General features: G+C 40.6%; 1 protein-coding gene across 9 annotated transcripts in view; it reads right to left on the bottom strand.

Annotated features, from left to right (window-relative positions):
• MTFR1 (mitochondrial fission regulator 1) overlaps window positions 1-21456 on the bottom strand; it is a 99040-nt gene that overhangs the window by 24315 nt on the left and 53269 nt on the right. For 5 of the 9 annotated variants that reach the window (XM_070075099.1, XM_070075098.1, XM_008255583.4 and 2 more), the window contains 4 exons: window positions 20363-20475; window positions 7173-7408; window positions 5156-5414; window positions 4441-4609 (listed from right to left, as the gene is read on the bottom strand). In XM_070075099.1, coding sequence (XP_069931200.1) covers window positions 4441-4609; window positions 5156-5414; window positions 7173-7408; window positions 20363-20475 — 777 coding nt within the window. Of the gene's footprint in view, window positions 1-304; window positions 498-1223; window positions 2785-4440; window positions 4610-5155; window positions 5415-7172; window positions 7409-20362; window positions 20476-21456 lie in introns of those variants that run through there. The other 4 variants (XM_070075102.1, XM_002710531.5, XM_017341351.3 and 1 more) reach the window with 2 other exon arrangements.

Raw genomic sequence — 21456 nt, 5'->3', positions numbered from 1 at the left:
AGTGCAGTGGAGGATGGCCCAGGTGCTTGGGCCCTGCACCCCATGGGAGACCAGGATAAGTACCTGGCTCCTGCCATCGGATCAGCGCGGTGCGCCAGCGGCAGCGCGCCGACCGTGGCGGCCATTGGAGGGTGAACCAACGGCAAAGGAAGACCTTTCTCTCTGTATCACTGTCCACTCTGCCTGTCAATATATATATACATACATATATATATATAAAGGCAAATACACCATACTTAATAAAAAAAAATGAAGGTCACTCAACTAGTCAGAATCCACTGTAGACAACATTATACCAACTTACCTTTCAACTATAAAATGTAGGGGTTTAATTATTTTTAACTTCTTTTGTTTCAGATGTTCTCTTGGCTGTGAGCATCCAAAACTGAATGATACAGGTGTGACAGAAGATGGGAAAGTGATCTCACCATCCCATCAGTGGATCACGAGGGAGCTTTGCCTCCTGTGACCACCCTTCTGTTACAATGCTGGTGCCCCTTAAAGAGGAAACGTGGATAAGAAGTGATACAGCTGATTTTTTTTTGAAATGTTACATCAGAAGTTTCACTCTCCAATCAAGGACAACCATCCAAAGCTCCCACACATGTACAGCTTTTAATGCCAGTTCTGATACCACAGTCAAACACAAGGAAAGGACAAGATGGATCAAGCAAAATGGCAGAGTTCAAACACCTTAAGTGGACATACTTGCAACATTCAAACCTCTCACTCTTTTTTATGTGCATAGTTTATTTGGTACATCTAATTAAACTTTACAAAAATGAACTGACCAGGAACAGCTCATTTAGGGTCCACCTGTATTCCAGGTCTAAAATGATTTACAAGCTGAATGTCCCTAATGCAAAACCCAAAACTTTCTGAGCACTGACATGATACCACAGGTGGAAAATTCAATACCTGAACTCCTGTGACAGGTAACAGTCAAAACACAGGCACAGTAAAAATACTGTGTAAGATTACCTTCTGGCTATATATATAAGGAGCATATGAAATATCCCCAAGATACTTCACTACGTATCACAAATGTTTTAAGTCTGAAACATTTCTGGTCCTGAGCATTTGATACAGCTTATTTTAAGGAATATATAGCCACATGAAAATGGCAAAAAGGAAATTATTCTCAAGAAGCTACTTGTGCAATATAAAAGAAACGTACAATAAAATGAAAAAAAAAAAACATAAAATAAGCAGCACAGCCCAAGGAAAATAAAGGTTTGCTTTATTTTAAAACAATAACTAATTGAAGCACTAGCCAAAATTCAATACTGATACAAATATAAGTTTCTTGGGAGGTCAAAATATGTCAGGCGAATTTTCCTAACTTTTTGAAGGCAGAAATTTTAAATATAAAACAATTAGAAACAATGCAAGAATATGTAAAATAAGCCAGTTTAAATTTAGCTGAATAAACAAACCATGTAAATTACCTCAGTTTTTGTTAATATTTAAGGAGAACAACATAAATTTTTGAATAACTTAAAGGTGAATGTCTATTCATGTTTCTTACTCCTCCCAGGAAGTATAACTGGGTTTTTTTTCCCCTAAACTAGATTTAAATAATACAAATATTTACTCATGGTAGGAGATTCTGGCACTAACTATAGCTGAGTTTATCAGAAACAGAAAATCATGTGAACTTATTAAGCATTTAAAAGTAATCACTTACAGCAAGTCCTTAGAAGCCCTAGCTTAGAAAGGCAGGTCTCCACTTTCTAATAACACCTAAGGTTTATACTGCATAATATAATTCATTGGAGCAGCATTCTATAAATGACAAATAATTTATAGAAATTTGCCTATTCAATAATGTTTCATTAAAAATTTTAATATTTGGCCAAAATATTAACTTTATAAACTCCATTATGCTGACATCTCCAGAAGTATTAAATTAGCAACATGTCACCTTTATGATGCCATTCATGAAACAGAAAAGAAAGTGGTACGTTTCTAGTTTTTAGTTAAAAAGGGATTTAATTCAGCAATATGATTTGTCCCTGTTTGGAAAATTACATTTTCATCCTCAGCACTGCATGGCAATGAGGCAAAAGCAGCTTTCCTTCAGTGGAAGGCATTGTGGAATTTGAGCATTGAACATCATCTGGTTCTTACTCAAACCCAGCTCCAAAAAATGTGAGAATCTAAGATATAAGTTCTGTTCAAGGCAAGAAGATTCCAATCTCAAATATTTCACTCCAACAACTTATGTTATAGCAGCTGTTACATCACTGAATCGGAAATGATCACAGAAAACAATGATGGTAACAGTACCCTCCATTGCTGTCATCAGTACTAATTTTTACATAAACTGTCTTACATCCAAATATATGCATATAAAACATTTGAATAGATAAATTAGTGTTAATTTAAAATGCACAGTAACATTCACAAATGTCCTTCTAAATGTTCTGAAATTGTACAAGTGTTTTAAGACTGAAAACCCGAACATCCTGGCTACACATAAGCAACAGGTCAGAACTGGCAACACTACAGAGTTCCAGAACTGATCATGTATCAAAGCAAAAACCAAACATCTAGTACTTTTCGTTATTGCTTCGTCCTCTAGTTAGGTTAAAAAAGGAGACCACTGAATACTAAAGTCAGGATTTACTAAATAATGTTGATTTCTACTAGCCAAACACAGCCCTCAAAAACCAACAGCTGAACCCAGGATAGTCTTTCTCGGCATACTGTCTATTAGGAGTTTGAGACATTTTCAATTAAAGCCTTCATTTTTCCTGTAGACTTCAACATATGTGGTCCAAACTAGAAAAGAAACAAACAAATTATAAATAAAGACACTGGTGCATGTAACAGTAATGATATGTCCTCCTCCTAGTCATGGATCAGAGAGGGCTACATATGCTCTGCCTGAAAAACCAAGCAGCTACTGGTCATATTGAAACCTTTATGAACTGATAGTCAATTATCTGTCTTGTTTTACAGTAACCTATCTTTTAGACTTTCATTCTGTTATCTGTTTTGTGTTTGAATGAAAGGCAAAAAGGTTGTCAATTTACTTTCCAGAAAAGAAAATGGCATCTTAGCAATATTCCAATTTAGTCCAATTTTACTTCTTTGAATAAAGGATGAAGGAAGATTCTTCTCTAGTATTTAAAGGGTACTATAGTGTGATGTGCCCTCCTCCTGAGGATAGATACGCACATGTCCCCCATGAACATGAGTAAAGGGAGCGCAGAAATGATCAATTTGTGAGACTGTATGAAATTTGCCCAATCTCCACATGTGACATGGGCATGTGTCACAAGCCACATGTCAAATCTCACCTTCTTTGGAAGACTTCCTTAGGGTATTCCTAAGAAAGTGAGCTTGCTTTGCTTTCAGTTCCTATGTCACAACATAAAAAAATGTTTTTCTAAAATATAAACTTGGGGGAGGGGGCAATGCTGTAACATAGTGGGTAAAGCTGCTGCCTGCAGTGCCGCTATGCCATATGGGCACGGGTTTGAATCTTGGCTGCTCCATTTTCAATCCAGCTCTCTGCTCTGGCCTGGGAAAGCAGTAGAAGATGGCCCAAGTCCTTGGGCTCCTGCACCCACATGGGAGACCCAGAAGCTCCAGGCTCCTGGCTTCAGATCATCCCAGCTCTGGCTGTTGCTGCCATTTGGAGAGTGAACCAGCGGATGGAAGATATCTCCCTCCCTCTCTGCCTCTAACTCTACCTTTCACATAAAATAAATAAATCACTACTATATATATATATACATATATATGTATACATATATATATATGTGGATGTGTGTATATTCATATATATGTCTCTATATATAAATAAATTAAAAAAACTTGGGGCTGGCACTGTGGTGTAGAAGGTTAAACCTCCACCTGTGGCACCTGCATCCCATAAGGGCATCAGTTCAAGCCCTGGCTACTCCACTTCTGATCCAGCTCCCAGCTAATGTGCCTGGGAAAGCAGCAGCAAATGAGCAAAGTCCTTGGGCCCCTGCACCCATGTGGGAGACTCAGAAGCAGCTCCTGCCCTGATGGTTCTATCTGGGGAGTTAACTAGTAGATGGAAGATCTCAATCTCTTTCCCCTGCCTTTCAAGTTATTTACACACACACACACAAAACTTACAATAAAGTTTTGCTACATTATACTTAAATAAAATATAATCCTGTATGGAAAATTTACCATTGGAGTTGGCTAAGCAGTGAGAATTGAGATCCCAACTTAATGTTTGCTTTTTTATTTATGTTCCTAAGTTTCAAATTTCCAAATGAACTAAAGTCATAAAAGTATAAATGCAAAGCAAAGATGCCATCCTTTCCCCAGCCAACAGTAATCTCTACTGGAGGGCAAGGACAACCTTGTATCCTATCTTGGTCTTGCAGAGACACAGCTGAATGATTAGTGCTCAGCAGGGGTAACAGGAAGGAAACCTGGGTTAATAATACTCACCAACACCGTGTCTGAAGTGGACTCTGATTCACACTTTGGAACTCCTTTTTCAGCTTCGCCTGGGCTATCATTTCGATACCGATAGGCAAATTTCTTTTTCAGAGCCTCTGCTATTAGGGCACCAGGGTCAGTAGCATCCACTGGCTTGGGCTTTACATCTTGCTCTGGCCTTAGAAGAGTGAAAAGAAACCAAGGGGACAGGTGGATATGTGGATAACCCTCAGGGAAGCACTCTGCCCACCTTTACATGCCCAACAGCATTTCCCTGGCGTCACAGTTACTCCATAAAGACACAAATACTACTAGCATTGAGAGAGAAACCAATGTAATGCTCAACACAAGGGCATGTAAGAGTCCAATAAAGAACCACTCACTGCATCTCTAGAACGCTGGCTGCACTGTCCTGTCCCTCAGGACAATTAGGATGCCTAGCAACAGCCCTGTGGGCATAGAACATACCTTTGTTCAAGAAATGACTGACCAATCACAATGAAGACTTTACATTAAAGGGGTGACAAAATAAAACAGAAAAACTATATTTTAAAAAACACCTGTAAATTATTTACTTTGCCATTTTTGTATAGCAGCAACTAGTACTTATCTTCTTTAAATAAATATTTAACTATTCATGGCAGTTACACCACGGCTCAAGAAGCCCAGTCCTTCAGTTTTACAAGACATAAATGGAGAAGTAAGAAGGTCAGTGCGTGCTCACCTCTTCACTGCCCGGAGTTTCACACTGTTCATATCTTTAAGGATCTCCAGCATATTTGGCATGTCGGGTTTCTTTGGATTGTTTTTAACCAAAGTCTTTCCAGCATTGGCTTTTTTCTCCTTTCGCTCTTTAATCAGATCAATGGCAGACAGACTTTGGTGGAGCGCTGGTGGAGGGGGAGGTGGGGGTGGGGGTGGAGGCGGAGGGGGTGGGAGAGGGGGTGCTGCTGTGGTAACAGACGCGGTAGTATCTAAATCACCTAAATAAAGAAAAATAAACACTCCTGCTGGTAACAGGCAAAGAAAATGTCCATTTTAAAAAACTTTGTATTCTTAAAAACAATGTCCTTAAAAAGAATCTCAGTTAAGTAAGAAGGCAGATTCAGTTACTTGGTGAATCAGCCATCATTATTCAATCCAAACTTCTCCAAATGAAAATTTCCATTTGACTTAACAAGGGTGTTTTTGTAATACCAAATGTTCAAGTTCGACTGTGGCATAGTTTATCACTTTTAGCAGAAATAAAAAGCAGTGTGTACCACATTATCACCCCCATTTTCAACATAATTTGACAATTTAGACTATGTAACTATTTGAAGAAATTTGTGATTCATTCTATTTTCATATAAGACTTAGCACTGGAAAGTCTACATAACTAGAATGTGTTTGGAAAAAAAGTTTTAGATTCACTGTTGAAAACACTTGTGGAAGAAAATAAGTGTTATATTTAATTTCTAAAACAAGGAGTAACTAATTGTTAAAACAGGTTATAAAATAAAAATAAAATTCATTTTCCTACAGAACTGAGAGCTTGGAAAGTTGTTTACTGGGTGAACTGCACTGACTGGGAAAACAGTGGAGGGAGTAGTGTTGAGACAAAGACATTTTGCTCAGAAGATTCATACATAAATGGAATATCTAAACACAAACCTCAAACTACCCCACCATTTACAGCAGTTCTCCTCCTCTGCCAGAAGAGGGAGGTAAAAGCAAAAGAAAACTGAAGTTTAAAAATGACAAGAGGGGCCTGCGTGGCATTGTGGTGTAGCAGGTTGGTCTGCTACCTGCGACACCAGCTGCTCCACTTCTCATCCAGCTGCCTGTTCATGTGCCTGGTAAAGTTTCTGTGCCCCTGCACCCACATGGGAAACCCAATGAAGCCCATGGCTTCAGCTTGGCCCAGCAGCAGCCATTTGGGGAGTGAACATAAATAAATGTTTTTCAAAAGCTAAAAGTGACAAGAGCTGAACGTTAGGGTCCTAACAAATCCCGAATATGCAAAGTCATTACACCACCGGGACTCGGTGTTCAGAGCTCCTTCATTCTCTGTCCAACTCCACTGGAGTGCCCAGGCTGGAAAAACCACTACTTGCCAGCACATGAGCAGGCTAGGATTTCAAGGCTGTGGCTTCTTTCCTAACGCAATAATGCCACAGTAATAAAAAGCAATGGTGTCAGACCAGGAGTCAGAAAACCTGAATTCAATATCTACTCTGTGTAATAAGAGAAATGATATTAAGCAGCTACTGTGTGCTAAAGGCCTTTCTACATTTCCATTCATAGTAACCCCATTTTAGAACAAGAAAAGGATGTAAAAGGTCAAGCACTTGCCTCAGGATTTGCAGGCAGAAATATTAGCAACCCACGTCCTGACTCCAAACCTAGGCTCACTAAATGGACAGAAACCTATTAGGATACCTCATGTCTGAAACAGTTGGTACCATTATTATGGACAACTAAATTGACCATAAGGAAAACATTCACAACAGCAGCAATTCAACTGCATGGTTTTCTGTGTTTTTCAAATATGCTTCCTAGTCATCTCCTCTGACAGCATCAAGATTGCTCAAAACAAAGACACAAAAACAATCTAAACTTGACAAGGTTCTGTAGCAGACTATGCAAAAGCCCGACAACTGGTTTTTCCCAAGAACTGTTACTGAAGAATAGTCAGATAAGTGCCATTCTCTTCACCTCCAGTTTGCTGATTAAAACAAATGAATGTAGGACTTACAGACCTGCAATGAGGTGTTGCTGCTCTTGCAGGGTGACAATTTTGGCAATCTGAGCTCTGAGAACAGCAAGTTCATTTTCAAGTGCACAGATCTTCTGCAGTGCTTCTTCATTTGCCAGTGTCGTAGTCTTCAGCTGCGACTCTTCTTGAGACAAGTTTGGTGAGGAAATCTGCCTGCCAGGGGGCTTCTCAAAGAAAGGAAGGTCATCCTGGAGGGGTGGCCTTGACCTGACCTCTGTCCTGCAAGGAAAACATAAGGAGCTGTCACAGGTTTTGTAAAGGGTAAAATCATTATCAATAAGAGTATCAGAGATGACATCTAAGAACTAGTTTTTATGGAGGCAGGCATTTGGCATCACACCGCTTGGGATGCCTGCAATCCCTTATCAGCCTCATTTGAATCCTAGCTCCTTCATTTTCAAGTTCAGCTCTTAAAAAAAAAAAAAAAAAAAAAAGACTTACTTGTTTATTTGAAAGAGTTGCAGAGAGAGGAGGAGAGACAGAGAGATTGATCTCCATCTGCTGGTTCACTCATCAAATAGCCACAACAGCCAGGACTGAGCCATGCCAAAGCTAGGAGCCAAAGTTTCTTCTGGGTCTCCCAAATGGGTGCAGGGGCCCAAGAACTTGGGCCATCTCCTGCTGCTTTCTCAGGCACATTAGTAGGAAGCTGGATTGGAAGTGGAGCAGCTGAGACTCAAACTGGTGCCTATATGGGATGCCGGCACTGCAGGCTGGGGCTTTAATCCATTGAGCCATGGAACTGGCCCCACCAGCTCCTTCTAAACGTGCACCATGGGATGCAGCTGGTGATACCTCAGATCCCTGTCACATGGGTGGCCCAAGGTCCTAGCTTCAGCCTAGCCAAGCCAGGAATGAACCAGGACTTGGCAGATTTCTTTCTCTTATCACTCTGCCTTTCAAATAAATAAAAATATATGAAACTTTAATTCTAAAAATGTAAAGAGAAAATAAAGCACAAAAGAAACTAAATTTAAAAAAAAAACCCTACTTTTCAGGTTTATCTTACCTAAATTCCTCTGAAAGTGCTAAAACAGCAAAGCACTTGTCTACCTCAATTAGCTACATACCACATCTGGGGTTCTTATTGCAATAATTCTTCTTAATCTCTAAATAATACACAGAAACCAAAAGTATCAAGTTTCATGAAAATTCCTCCCTACATTCTATCTTTTCCCATTACAGTAATTTAGAACTCTTGGCTACTAGCAATTCTTCATACAAGTGCAAGAAGTAATTATGTTTAGGTTCTAGTTCTGAAGAATACTTTGACAGGTGGGTCTAGTGCTGTGCCATTGAGTAAAATCTCCAGTGTGTTAGAGAGAGAGAAAGAAAACTAACACTAACTGTGATCTTTGCTCTCAGGGGACTGGGGCTTTCCTCTCCATCACATCTAATCTAAACCCAATCAGGCAAATATTAATTTACAGCTAAGGCCACAGGCCAGTATCTCATAGCTAGTGTGGGAGAGCCAATTTGGAGTTGAGAGTTATGAAATTTTTTTCAGGTTATCAATGTTGCTCTTCTTCTATGAAAGATATAGGGATATTATTTAATCCTAACTCATAAACCTAGTTCTTTTAGAGAATACATTATAAGTAAGAAATATGCCCATTTCTGGTCAGACTTTCAGTGTATTAGTTTATCATTACTTTATACTGAGAATGATGAGTACACTTCACCAGCACTGCCCTCATTCACACTCATGATTACACAGGAAAAGAAAGGAGTGTCTTGACTTGGAGGTTTTTTTTGTTTGTTTGTTTGTTTTAATTTATTTGACGGAGTTAGACAGTGAGAGAGAGAGAGAGACAGACACAGAGAAAGGTCTTCTTTCTGTTGGTTCACACCCCAAATGGCTGCTATGGCCGGTGCTGCGCCGATCTGAAGCCAGGAGCCAGGTGCTTCCTCCTGGCCTCCCATGCAGGTGTAGGTGCCCAAACACTTGGGCCATCCTCCACTGCCTTCCCGGGCCACAGCAGAGAGCTGGACTGGAAGAGAAGCAACTGGGACTAGAACCCGGTGCCCATATGGGATGTGGTGCCGTAGGCGGAGGATTAACCAAGTGAGTCACAGCACCGGCCCCTTGACTTGGAGTTTTAAAAATGAGAAAATAACTCAAATTTTTTTCCTTGCTCTCAACCAACATTAACAAATTCTGTCCAATTATGAAAACACAAAATCTGAGTAATTGCACTGGAGTGAGCCCTGACTACCACCCTTTGCCTTAACTGAGAGTTACTCAGATTTTGTCTTTAGCTTACCTTTTGCTGTGGCCCTTGAGGGGTGGGGTGATAAGAGATTTCTTCATTTAGGGCCAGGACTCCTAAAATTGAGCAGAACATTCTGAGGGTGTGTGTGATCATTTACCTGGAGAAGGCAGCTTTTCAAAGGAATCTATGGCTTTAAAAACAATTGGAAGGGCAAGTTGGTGAGCCTAGTGATTAATACAACCATGTCGCACATTTGAGTGCCTGGGTTTGATATTTTGCTCTGGTTCCTGACTCCAGCTTCATTATAATGCAGACACTGGCAGGCAGCGGTGATGGCTTAAGTAATTGGATTCTTGCAGCCCAGGTGGGACACCTGTGTTGCGTTCCCAGCTTCAGCCCAGGCCCAGGCTCTACCTTTGTCAGCATTTGGGGTAGTGAACCAGTGAATGGGTATTCATTGTCTTTCTGTCATCTCTCTGCTTCTCAAGTAACTCTCAGTTAAGGCAAAGGATGGTAGTCAGGGCTCACTCCAGTGCAGTGTGTGTTGGCACAGAGATCACTAGTTACTGGCTTATTTCAACAAGCATGTTCCCTTTACTCTTAGTAAAGAAAGAGAAAGGGACAAAGGAAATTATTTCAGGGCAGCAATGTGCCCAGCTCAAGGACTCCACTTTCCCTTCCAGTTTTGCAGACATGTGACTAAGTTGAGCTAACAAGATCATGGGTAGAATGCTGGTAAGTCATCAAGGAGAACAGATTAAAGGTGATTCCATACAGAAAGTGATTTCATCTTTAGCCTTAGTCTCTTTTTCTTCTGCTGAGTCATGAATGCAAGGCAATGTTTCAGACTCATAGAGGGTCAGGAAATAATCCAGATATGGAAACCAATTTCAAGGACGGCAGAGCCTGGCCAGGACCCTGAGCACACTGTACAGACACAAAAAGGTCCAGACCACCTACCCTTGGATCTTTGATTTGAGACAGAAATAAACGGTCATGAGAGAAAACCAAAGTTTTGTCTTATTTCAGCCACCATTCTTTTAGGTTTCTGTTATATGCAGTAAAAGTTAATCCTTACTGTTAGGAAATGCAAAATAGTAAACGCTATTTTAGTTTTTCCTTAACTGGAAATTGCTATTTTAATACTGCTTGAGAGCTGTAACAATTCTTCATTATACTTCGTGTTTGTGTTTACAAGAACACTTGTAATCCTAGCTTTTGGTATTCACTGAATTCAGGTGTTTTTCCTCAAATCTAATTTGGCTTACAGCCTGTTAAAATTAAGTTGCCATACACAAAGGATGCTTACAAATTGTTTTCTACCTATAACATTTAGAAATGTTACCTACAACATTTTTAAACAACAATATTTGGGGAATATCCTCATTTTTTCCCTGTCCTACCTTACCTGACAACCATAATACCAACTTCATTTTATTTAGAATATTTGTGGGACAGGGAAATAAATGTTTGGCTTACAAAGCTTCAATTACTGTTTCTCTTCTTAGGCCCACACTGGAAAAAATGATGATGAAACTTTCTATAAAAGTACATGAAGAGGCTGGTGCTGTGGCATAGCGGGTAAAGCCGCTGCCTGCAGTGCCGGCATCCCATATGGGTGCCAGTTCGATTCCCAGCTGCTTCACTTCCAATCCAGCTCTCTGCTATGGCTTGGGAAAGCAGTAGAAGATGGCCAAAGTCTTCGGCCCCTGTACCCATGTGGGAGAACCAAAAAAGCTCCTGGCTCCTGCCTTTGGATCTGTGTAGCTCCAGCCATTGCAACCAACTGGAGAGTGAATCAGTGGATGGAAGATGGCTCTCTGCTTCTCCTTCTCTGTGTAACTCTAACTTTCAAATAAATAAATAAATCTTAAAAAAAATATGAAAATTACACGAAGGAAAAATTCTCATAAAGAACAGTGCCAATGTCTGATTAAACATATCAATACTTTCTCTGAAAAATTTTATGTAATGAAAGTTAATAGATGACGTGATATGCTCTAATCAATCTGCAATAAAGAAAGTTATTTTAATAAGACATTGAAAGTTTGGAAAAAATAATTACTATGGCTCTTTGTCGATGTAACTGACTAAACTATGATTTCTATCTACACTTCATAGGGTAATTACATTTAATATAACATAATCTTACCTAATGTGCTTCTTCAAATACAGTTTTGGTAATGTTTTATTTTTACAGGGAACTGAACAGTATCTTTTTAAAACTTCATGAAAGAACTAGGGAAAATGCTGGTAGGTAGGACAGTGGGAATGATAGTATTTTAATCTCAGGAACAGATTTTAGCAAAGTATAAAAATCTCAAATAAATGCAGAATTAAAGTAGCATGCTTGTGCGCAACTGCAGTGGAGTAAGACAAAGCAGCAGTAACTGAGAATGTGGGTTTAGACTGCAAGGGTGGGGAACCTCTAGCCTACTGGTGGTTTAGGCCCAGAAAGTCATTTGGTCTGGCCCTGCCCAGAGGCAACAACAGCCAGTATTCCAAAATCAATAAATATATAGAAGGTTAAATTTTAAGTTTTGTTGTAGGCAGGCATACAGGATAAAATTGATCAGGTTTGTGAGCTGGAAGACCATGCCTTCACCACGCCCCCTGTGTGATCTCATGCCCTTATCTTACCACACCTGTGCACTCACCTGCCAATCAGACTAATTAACCACTCCCCTTTGGAAGTGGATTAAAGGCCTGGAACATGGTGGGTCCAGCACTTTTTGGCCCTTTTTCCCTTTTGCCCCGGACCTGCTACTGCCCCTGTGCCTCCGGGAGTGTGGCCTTCGGGCCACCCGCCCCATACTTCCTGGCCTACGTGCTCCTCCACATGGTTGGCTCCTGGTGCTCGGTATGAATTCAGATTCTTCTCTCTTTTAGATAAGGCCATCACTCTCCTATGCATTTCTCTCACTAAATAAAAGCTTAAAACTTATCATTCATTTATGCCAGGATTCAGAATTCTCTGAATATTAGGCAAGAACCCACAATGCTTATTAATATTCTGAATTTATTAATAAGAACACAGTACACAGTAATATAACTGGCACCTCACACTCCGATAATATTTGGTACCCCAGATGGGACTTCTAAGGGGTCTTTCTCTGATAACACCCTGGTTTAGAGAAAGTCAGCAATAAGCAGCAGAGTGTTCTCAGGACAGAGGATGGACATGGACACCACTGCCATGGGTACCAGGGATGACAGCATCTGGAGCTGACAACAGATGCAAGTGGAACAGAGAAGAGAGGAGACAGAACCTACAGATAAATACTCATCCCCACCCCTACCAACTTCCCCTTTCCATGAAAGAACTCCGCTGTGTTTACTAAAATCTAGCTTATAAAAGTATCCTTATCTAGGGATGGAAATGAGGCTGATGGTTTGTTTTCATATTATGTGTCAGTACAGAGGCTTCATGCAACCTATTCACAAGAATTAAACGTTGGATATCAGAATCTTCAGTGTTAGTAAACAAAAAATGATATTATACTACTGTTTATTTAAAAATCAGTAGTCATATACTTACCTAAAATTCTGATCCAAAAGTATTAAATGCTTACAAGTTGTTTTAAATATTATTCAGGGGTCGGTGCTGTGGCGTAGCAGGTAAAACTACTGCCTACAGTGCTGGCATCCCATATGGGCGCCAGTTCAAAACCCGGCTGCTCCACTTCCGATCTAACTCTCTGCTACAGGCTGGGAAAGCAGTATAAGATGGCCCAAGGCCAGCGTCGCGGTTCAATAGGCTAATCCTCCACATGCGGCGCCGGCACACCAGGTTCTAGTCCTGGTCAGGGCGCCGGATTCTGTCCCGGTTGCTCCTCTTCCAGTCCAGCTCTCTGCTATGGCCCGGGAAGGCAGTGGAGGATGGCCCAGGTCCTTGGGCCCTGCACCCCATGGGAGACCAGGAGAAGCACCTGGCTCCTGGCTTCAGATCAGCGCGGTGCACCGGCTGCAGCGGCCATTGGGGGGTGAACCAACGGAAAAGGAAGACCTTTCTCTCCGTTTCTCTCACTGTCCACTCTGCCTGTCAAAAAATTAAAAAACAAAACAAAACAAAACAAAAAAACCACTTTCTGCACACCAGCTTCCACTGGTTAGATTTCTACCCTTTTTATTTGTGGCTCCAAAGTATCCTAAGGCAGAAGAACACAAGCTTTTATTTAGAGTAACCCTGCACTGGAATTACCTGCTCTATTTTTCCAATGTTAGTATCAAGGGAAGCTACTTTTGGAGCACAATTTACATAAATACAAAGGGCTTTTTTTAGTTCCACTAATTCAAAAAAAGCTCCAGGTTAAATGTAATACACCTCAGGATCCTTCCCTCTTATTTCAGACTCAATAAAACACAAGATTTGAAATAGTTTTACATTAGCACAGTGTCTGATGCTTCCATCAGTTGTGTTCCAAAAATTTCTACTGACCCTCCCTCATGTTTTTGGATTAGAGAATAACCTACGAAGATAAAATAGTACATTTTGTTGTCTTAGAATCCAGGCAGGAAAACAAGCCGGCAGTTTATAGTTCCCTGCCACATAAAGGCTGGTAGAAAACCAACAATCTCTCAAAGCAAGCGAGGAGTTGATAAAGACTACAAGACTGGGGGAATTACTCAGATTGAAGGAAGCTTGAGGAAGACAGTGGAGGAACAGGCACGGATGCTGTCCCCAGACCTAGAAGACTGGTGGGAACCACCCCATTAGCTGTTGTAGGTTTTGTTCAACACAACTCTGCTGCTGTTTTATATTTCAAAAGTTGGCTATTCTTTACAATGATATTTAAGGAAAATATTCCTTTCTCTAATGCAGTATTTTACTAATGTAAGTTATTAATTTTGGTATCAAATATAAGACTGAAATGACTGATGACACCAGCACCGGATGTGCTGTGCACAGGAACTGTCTCTCACTAGGAGCTGTGACAAGCCAGCTTGCTAGCTTCCTGAGTCACTTCTTTCAGTCTGAAGTTGAGGGTCTTCTCTGACACCCTTAAAAAATACCACACTCCACATTACATTTAACATTCAAACATCAAAGTTTTCAGTCTCACTTTGTTCACTATCCTTCCACTATAGATTTTTATAAATAGTTGGCCCTCTGCATTCATCGATTCAGCCAACCACGGATCAAATATATTAAAAATGAAAAAAAAAATCATATCTGTATTAAACAGGTATAAATTGCCTTTTCCTGACATTTTTCCTTAAACAAGACAGTATAACAACCATTCCCATAACATTTACCTGTATTCATTACCCTAAGTAATCTAGAAATGATTTAAAACATAAGATAACTATACAGGTTATTTGTAAATACCATACCATTTTATGCAAGGGACTTAAGCATCTCCACATTTTGGTACCTGGGGGAGAGATCCTGAAGCCAATCACCCATGGACACTGAAGGACAACTGTAAGTTATCTTCTTTATTAGATTAATAATACTGGGTTTAAGGAAAAAACCTAACTGGAACTACTTTTAAGCATTTTGAACCTATAGATGCTTATCTAAAAATTTCTGAGTTTAAATTTATGTGGAGGGGCTGGTGCCGTGGCACAGTAGGTAAAACCTCCACCTGTGGCCCCACCATCCCATATGGGCACCGGTTCTAGTCCTGGCTGCTCACTTCCCATCCAGCTCTCTGCTATGGCCTGGGAAAGCAGTGGAAGATGGCCCAGGTGCTTGGACCCCTGAACCCGTGTAGGAGACCAGGAAGAAGCACCTGGATCCTGGCTTCGGATTGGTGCAGCTCTGGCAGTTGCAGCCATTTGGGGAGTGAACCAACGGAAAGATGATCTTTCTGTCTCTCCCTCTCACTGACTGTAACTCTACCTCTCAAATAAAGAAATAAAAATTTAAAAAAATTTTATGTGAAACCCTACAGAAGAATTAGATACAATAAGAAATTTACTCATAGAATGAACAAATTGGAGTTAACTATAAGGTTCTTTCACTCCAGAAGCAATCAAATATTTACTGAAAATGTCTACTAGAAGCATCAGATTAGTCTTTATCATGCACAGTACAAATGTTAGACTGTGTATATATTCTAAGACTACATATTCTCAGAACGAAAGAGAACAAATTATCTTAGACAATTTAAATAGTTATGATTCTTTCAAAGAATGTTAATACTTATAAAAATGATGTTCTTTCTAATGCAATTTTGTTAATGAAAAGGAATGAAAATGTGATAGAAAGAACACAATGAGAGTTTACTGTGTGCATGCTAGTATACTGTTTTTTTTTCATGCTCTTTTAAAAACCTCAGACTACCTCAAGATACCATCTCATTCCAGTTAGACTGGCTGTTATCAAGAAAATAAAGGACAGTTACATGTTGGTGAGGATATAGAGAAAAAGTGATTCTTACACACTGTTGGTGGGAGTGTAAATTAGTACAACCACTGTGAAGAACCGTATGGAGATTCCTCAAAAAACTAAAAATAGAATCAGAATTCCCACTACTGGGTACATATCCAAGGAATATGTTGAAAAGACATCTGCATTCCCATGTTTATTGCAGCACTATTCATGATAGCCCAGAGTGTAAAGGACCTAAGTATCCAAACACTGATGCTAGATAATGTGCTGCATATGGAATACTACTCAGCCATAAAAGGATGGCATTTTGTCATCTGAAACAACATGGATGGAACTGGAGGTCATTATGTTAAGTGAAGTAAGTCAAGCACAGAAAGACAAATAACACATGATCTCTCTTCTCTCCATGTGGCGTCTACAAAAAAGGTGATCCCACAGAAGTCAAAAGTAAAATGGTGGCAGGGGTGGCACTGTAGCACAGCAGGCCGAGCAGCTGCTTGTAATGCTGGTATTGCATATCAGAGTGCTGGCTCAATTCCTGGCTGTTCCCTGCAAATGTGCCTGGGAAAGCTGTGGATGATGTCCCCTGGGATTCGAACTGACATCCATAGGGGATTCTGGCACTGCAGGCAGTGGCTTTACCTGCTATGCCATAGCACTGGCCCTTCTAGGAGCCTTTTCAAAGGCCCATTAGCCAGTTGTTTTCCACATCATTGACAAAATCCACTATCCATATTTAAATATTTATAATTAAAATCCTCTGACAGTTAATTCATTAGGTTGTATTTCACATTGCTGTAAATGTGATCTTGTATTACATACAGATAACTTTTCCTTATTCTTCCCACTAACTACAACTACAAACCCTAGACACTGTATATAAGACAAACACATGAAAAACCTGAAAGACGCCGAGAAGGACACCCTCAGAGAAGGCACTTCAAAACCCAAAAAACAATTCAGCAGAGTTTCCTGCCTTTTCTTATTGGCTCACATATCCCAGACTCAATGCTGGAGAAGCTGACAACTCAGAAATGCCAAGGGTTGTAGAAAAATAAAAAGCCCTAAGAAAAGCCTGCTCTCTCACCCAATGGATCAAGAAAGGGGCTGCCGAACAAGATAGAAAACTTGCAAAAAACTAATCATCCTACTTCAGCCAAAACTACTGAAGAAAACCGTGACCCACACAGCAGAGACCAACTTTCACCCTCGAAAGGCAGTAATAAACCCTGAAACTCTGCAGATGGCGTCAGAAAAGGCAGAGAACAATGACTTAATCCCCACAAAAGTTGTAAGACAACAGCACCTCAGAGACCTGTGAGACTGTAATCAAAGATTTATTATTTACATCATCAATGCCATGGAAGAAGAGAAAGAAAGAGCTGAAAAGATACATGAAGAATTAATGGCAGAGGGCCGGTGCCGTGGCGCAGTAGGTTAATCCTCCCATATGGGAACTGGTTCTACTCCTGGCTGCTCCTCTTCTGATCCAGCTCTCTGCTATGGCCTGGGAAAGCAGTAGAAGATAGCCCAAGTGATTTGGCCCCTGCACCCACGTGGGAGACCTGGAAGAAGCTCCTGGCTCCTGATCGGCTCACCTCCAGCTGTTATGGCCATCTGGGGAGTGAACCTACGGAAGGAAGACCTTTCTCTCTGTCTCTCAGTCTCACCATCTGTAACTCTACCTCTCTAATAAATAAATAAAATCTTAAAAAACAAAACAAAACAAAACAAAACAAAAAAAACAAAACTGGTACATCCATACCAATGAATACTGCTCAGCAATAAAAAAAAAAAGGAATGAACTACTGATACACACAACCACCTGGATAAAAAGCCACATAATAATGCTCAGTGAAGAAGGCCTATCCCAAAAGGTTATATAATGCATACCTCCCTTAAATGACAAAACTGTGGAAATGGAGAACAGGATGGTGGTTGCCAGTGATTAAGGAGAGGTTGAAGATGGAAGGAAAGTGTTTGGAGCCACACTAGGGCAACGGGAGGGATCCTCATGGTATAGAAATGCTTTGCATCTTGACTTCCTTAATGCCAATTCCCTGCTGTGATACTGTACAGTACTATGGTTTTAAAGGATGATACCACTGAAGGAAATGGAGTTAAGAGTACAGGGAATTTCTTTGTATTATTTCTCACAACTGCATGTGAAGAATGTACCACTGTCTCAAAACAATAATTAAAAAAAAAAAAAAATACGTCTAAAGAAAGAAAGGTGGCCGGCGCCGCGGCTCATTAGGCTAATCCTCTGCCTTGCGGCGCGGGCACACTGGGTTCTAGTCCCGGTTGGGGCGCCAGATTCTTTCCCGGTTGCCCCTCTTGCAGGCCAGCTCTCTGCTGTGGCCAGGGAATTGCAGTGGAGGATGGCCCAAGTGCTTGGGCCCTGCACCCCATGGGAGACCAGGAGAAGTACCTGGCTCCTGCCTTCAGGTCAGCGCGGTGCGCCAGCGGCAGTGTGCCGGCCGTGGCAGCCATTGGAGGGTGAACCAACGGCAAAAGGAAGACCTTTTTCTCTGTCTCTCTCTCTCACTGTCCACTCTGCCTGTCCAAAAAAAAAAAAAAAAAAAAAAAAAGGCTGTTTATCTGTTAATACTGCAATATCTGGTCTGTGTTTGTCTACTCCTATGTTCTCACTTCTACTTGTTATTCAAACCACACTCTTCTTTTGTTCTTGGATTACCTGATTTTTACTTTATCCAGTTAATACCAATCAAATGAAATTACTCTTGTTAAAGTCAAAGATAATGTTTCAACTGAAAAACAAAATTGAAACTTGATAATGTTTTTACTTACCTAGTCTCACCTCGAGCACTACCTGTTGATCACAAATGGGGATTTGGGAATGTAAGACTTTTGCTTTCCTTTTTTAAATTTCCAAATGCTAGCTTCATTCAGAATACAAATGCTCGGGGCCAGCGCTGTGGTGTAGCGGGTAAATCCGCCACCTGCAGTGCCGGCATCACATACATATGGTTTGAGTTCCAGCTACTCCACTTTCAATCCACCTCTCTGCTGTGGTCTGAGAAAGCAGCAGAAGATGGCCCAAGTGCTTGGGCCCCTGCTCCTGAGTGTGAGACCCAGAAGAACCTCCAGAATCCTAGCTTCGGATTGGCACAGATCCAGCTGCTGTAGCCATTTGGGGAGTGAACCAGTGGATGGAAGACCTCTCTCTCTCTCTCTCTCTCTGCCTCTCTATAAATCTGCTTTTCAAATAAATAAACAAATCTTAAAAAATAAATAATACAAATGCTCCTCTTCTCTACATGCTCCTTGGGCGCACTCATTTTCAGCCATTTTATCTAGATGTTAGAGTACAAGCCTTCCTTATACGTATGTTTCCATAAACTTCTCCTAGATCCACTGTGAACATCTCACAGAAAACTCAAACAGAATATATCCCAGCATGGATTACTGCTCCCTAATTCCACCTACCAATAAACCTGTTTTCTGATAATCTTACTAATTATCCCACCATCGTAGACTCTCTTCATCCTTCCTATCTGGTAATTTCCATGTCCTTTTAATTTCTCCGATTCTCTCTTGGCTTTGACCTTCTTTTCCTAATTTAGTCACAATCTGATCATCTATTAGGTGGCCTAACTCCCAGTATTTTATTCTTCATAATGTTTACAGGTTAATTTGAATAAAACACAAACCTGATTGCATTACTATAGTGATTAAATTTCTTCCATGATTCCATACTGCTTGCAGGGAAAAGTCTAACATTTTTAGTATAACATGTATAACCTTGAATCTCTACCCACTTTTCATGCTTATCTTCTACAGCTTACCCTTCTCTAGGCTCACCGGAACATTTGGTATTTCCCAAACATGCCACATTTTCTGCTGACTGCACCTTTAAAGAAATTCTTCCCTCTTCCTGGAACACAGCCTTCCCAGTTGCTTGGCTCCTACTGATCCCTTACCAAACAGCTCTGTCATACCCTCCTTTGAGAATATGGTAGACTTTTGTAATCATTAAATTTTATAGTATTGTATTGATTTCTTTTCTCTTCCAGCACTAAGTATTCCTTGAATGCGAGAACTGTATCTTATTATTTATCTTTACATAGTTGATGCCTGATAAAAGTGAGGAGTATGTAAGTATGTGGAATAACTTTCTATTAGATTGAATGCATAGTCAACATTTTTTCAGGCTTTTTCAAATAAAAGCAAGCAACTATATAATTCACACATTGTTCCCTTCAATCACAATTCATCTTGACTCATAATTATGAAACAATTTCCAATTACACAAATTCCCTACTATAATCCAGACTGATCTCTCTACCCTCATGTATAATTACTGTTCTTATCTAAACATATTTGTAATAGTTCTTTTTGGCCACTCATAGTAGAATGTAAACCTCTAAAAGGCAGAAACTCCTGTGATTCATTAGGGTTTATCACATAATTACATGTCTTTAGGAACTTTATAAATAGTAGTCCAGTCTTAAAAATGAACAGAAAAGATGGCTGCTGAAGGAAAAGAACTGGGTTAGTCAATAGAAATCAAATTAGGCTATTTAAAGAAAATACTACAAACATATCATCCTCTTTAAAAGAATATATTGCATTTCAGTTCTGACAGCCTTCCAAACCAACCTTAGTCTTGTTGAACATTCTCCTTCTTCTTTGGCTACCCATCCAACATCAGCCAAAGACACCACTGTATCCTCTCCTGGGTTGGGGCTCCATTCTGGTGCATTGCTGGTGAGCTGTAAGTTATAAATAGGAAAAGTTCTTTATCTCACACAAAAATAATGGCATAAATCTTTTTACTCACCTAAATGAAAATCACCAGCTTTGGTGTTACAAACACATGGTGGTTTCTAACATTTCCATTAACCTCTGTGAATGAAATCCTTAGTCATTATCACACTGTTGCCTAATAATGTATGACTATCTCTCAAAAATAATTTACCTGTATTCAATTTTTTACTTTGCTAGTTACTTGAAAAAAGAAAATTCTATCTTAAAACAGAAAAATTGGGCCGGCGCCGTGGCTCAATAGGCTAATCCTCCACCTTGCGGCGCCGGCACACCGGGTTCTAGTCCCGGTTGGGGCGCCGGATTCTGTCCCGGTTGCCCCTCTTCCAGGCCAGCTCTCTGCTGTGGCCAGGGAGTGCAGTGGAGGATGGCCCAGGTGCTTGGGCCCTGCACCCCATGGGAGACCAGGAAAAGCACCTGGATCCTGGCTCCTGCCATCGGATCAGCGCGGTGCGCCGGCTGCAGCGGCGGCCATTGGAGGGTGAACCAACGGCAAAGGAAGACCTTTCTCTCTCTGTCTCTCTCTCTCACTGTCCACTCTGCCTGTCAAAAATTAAAAAAAAAAAAAAAAAAAAACAGAAAAATTTTTCAATCTAAGCATTAGAAACTACTTTGTTCTGGAGAGTAATTTAGATTTTTTTTTAAAAGAAATAAGGGCTGGTGCTATGGCACAGCCAATTAAAGCCAGCCTGCAGCTCCAGCATCCTATTTGGGCACCAGTTCAAGTCCTGGCTGCTCCACTTCTGATCCAGCTCCCTGCTACTGCACTTGGGTAAGCAGCAGAGAATAGCCCCAAGTCCTTGGGCCCCTGCACCCACGTGGGACACCCAGATGAAGCTTTTGGCTCCTGCCTTCAGCCTGGCACAGTCCTGACTGTTGTGGCTATTTGGGGACTAAATAAGCAGATGGAAGATTCTCTGTTTGTCCTT

This window comes from Oryctolagus cuniculus, chromosome 6, assembly GCF_964237555.1.
Source record: "Oryctolagus cuniculus chromosome 6, mOryCun1.1, whole genome shotgun sequence".
NCBI classification, from domain to species: Eukaryota; Metazoa; Chordata; class Mammalia; order Lagomorpha; family Leporidae; genus Oryctolagus; species Oryctolagus cuniculus.
The sequence above is the reverse complement of the archived record's forward strand: the minus strand, read 5'-3'. Positions and strand labels throughout refer to the sequence as shown.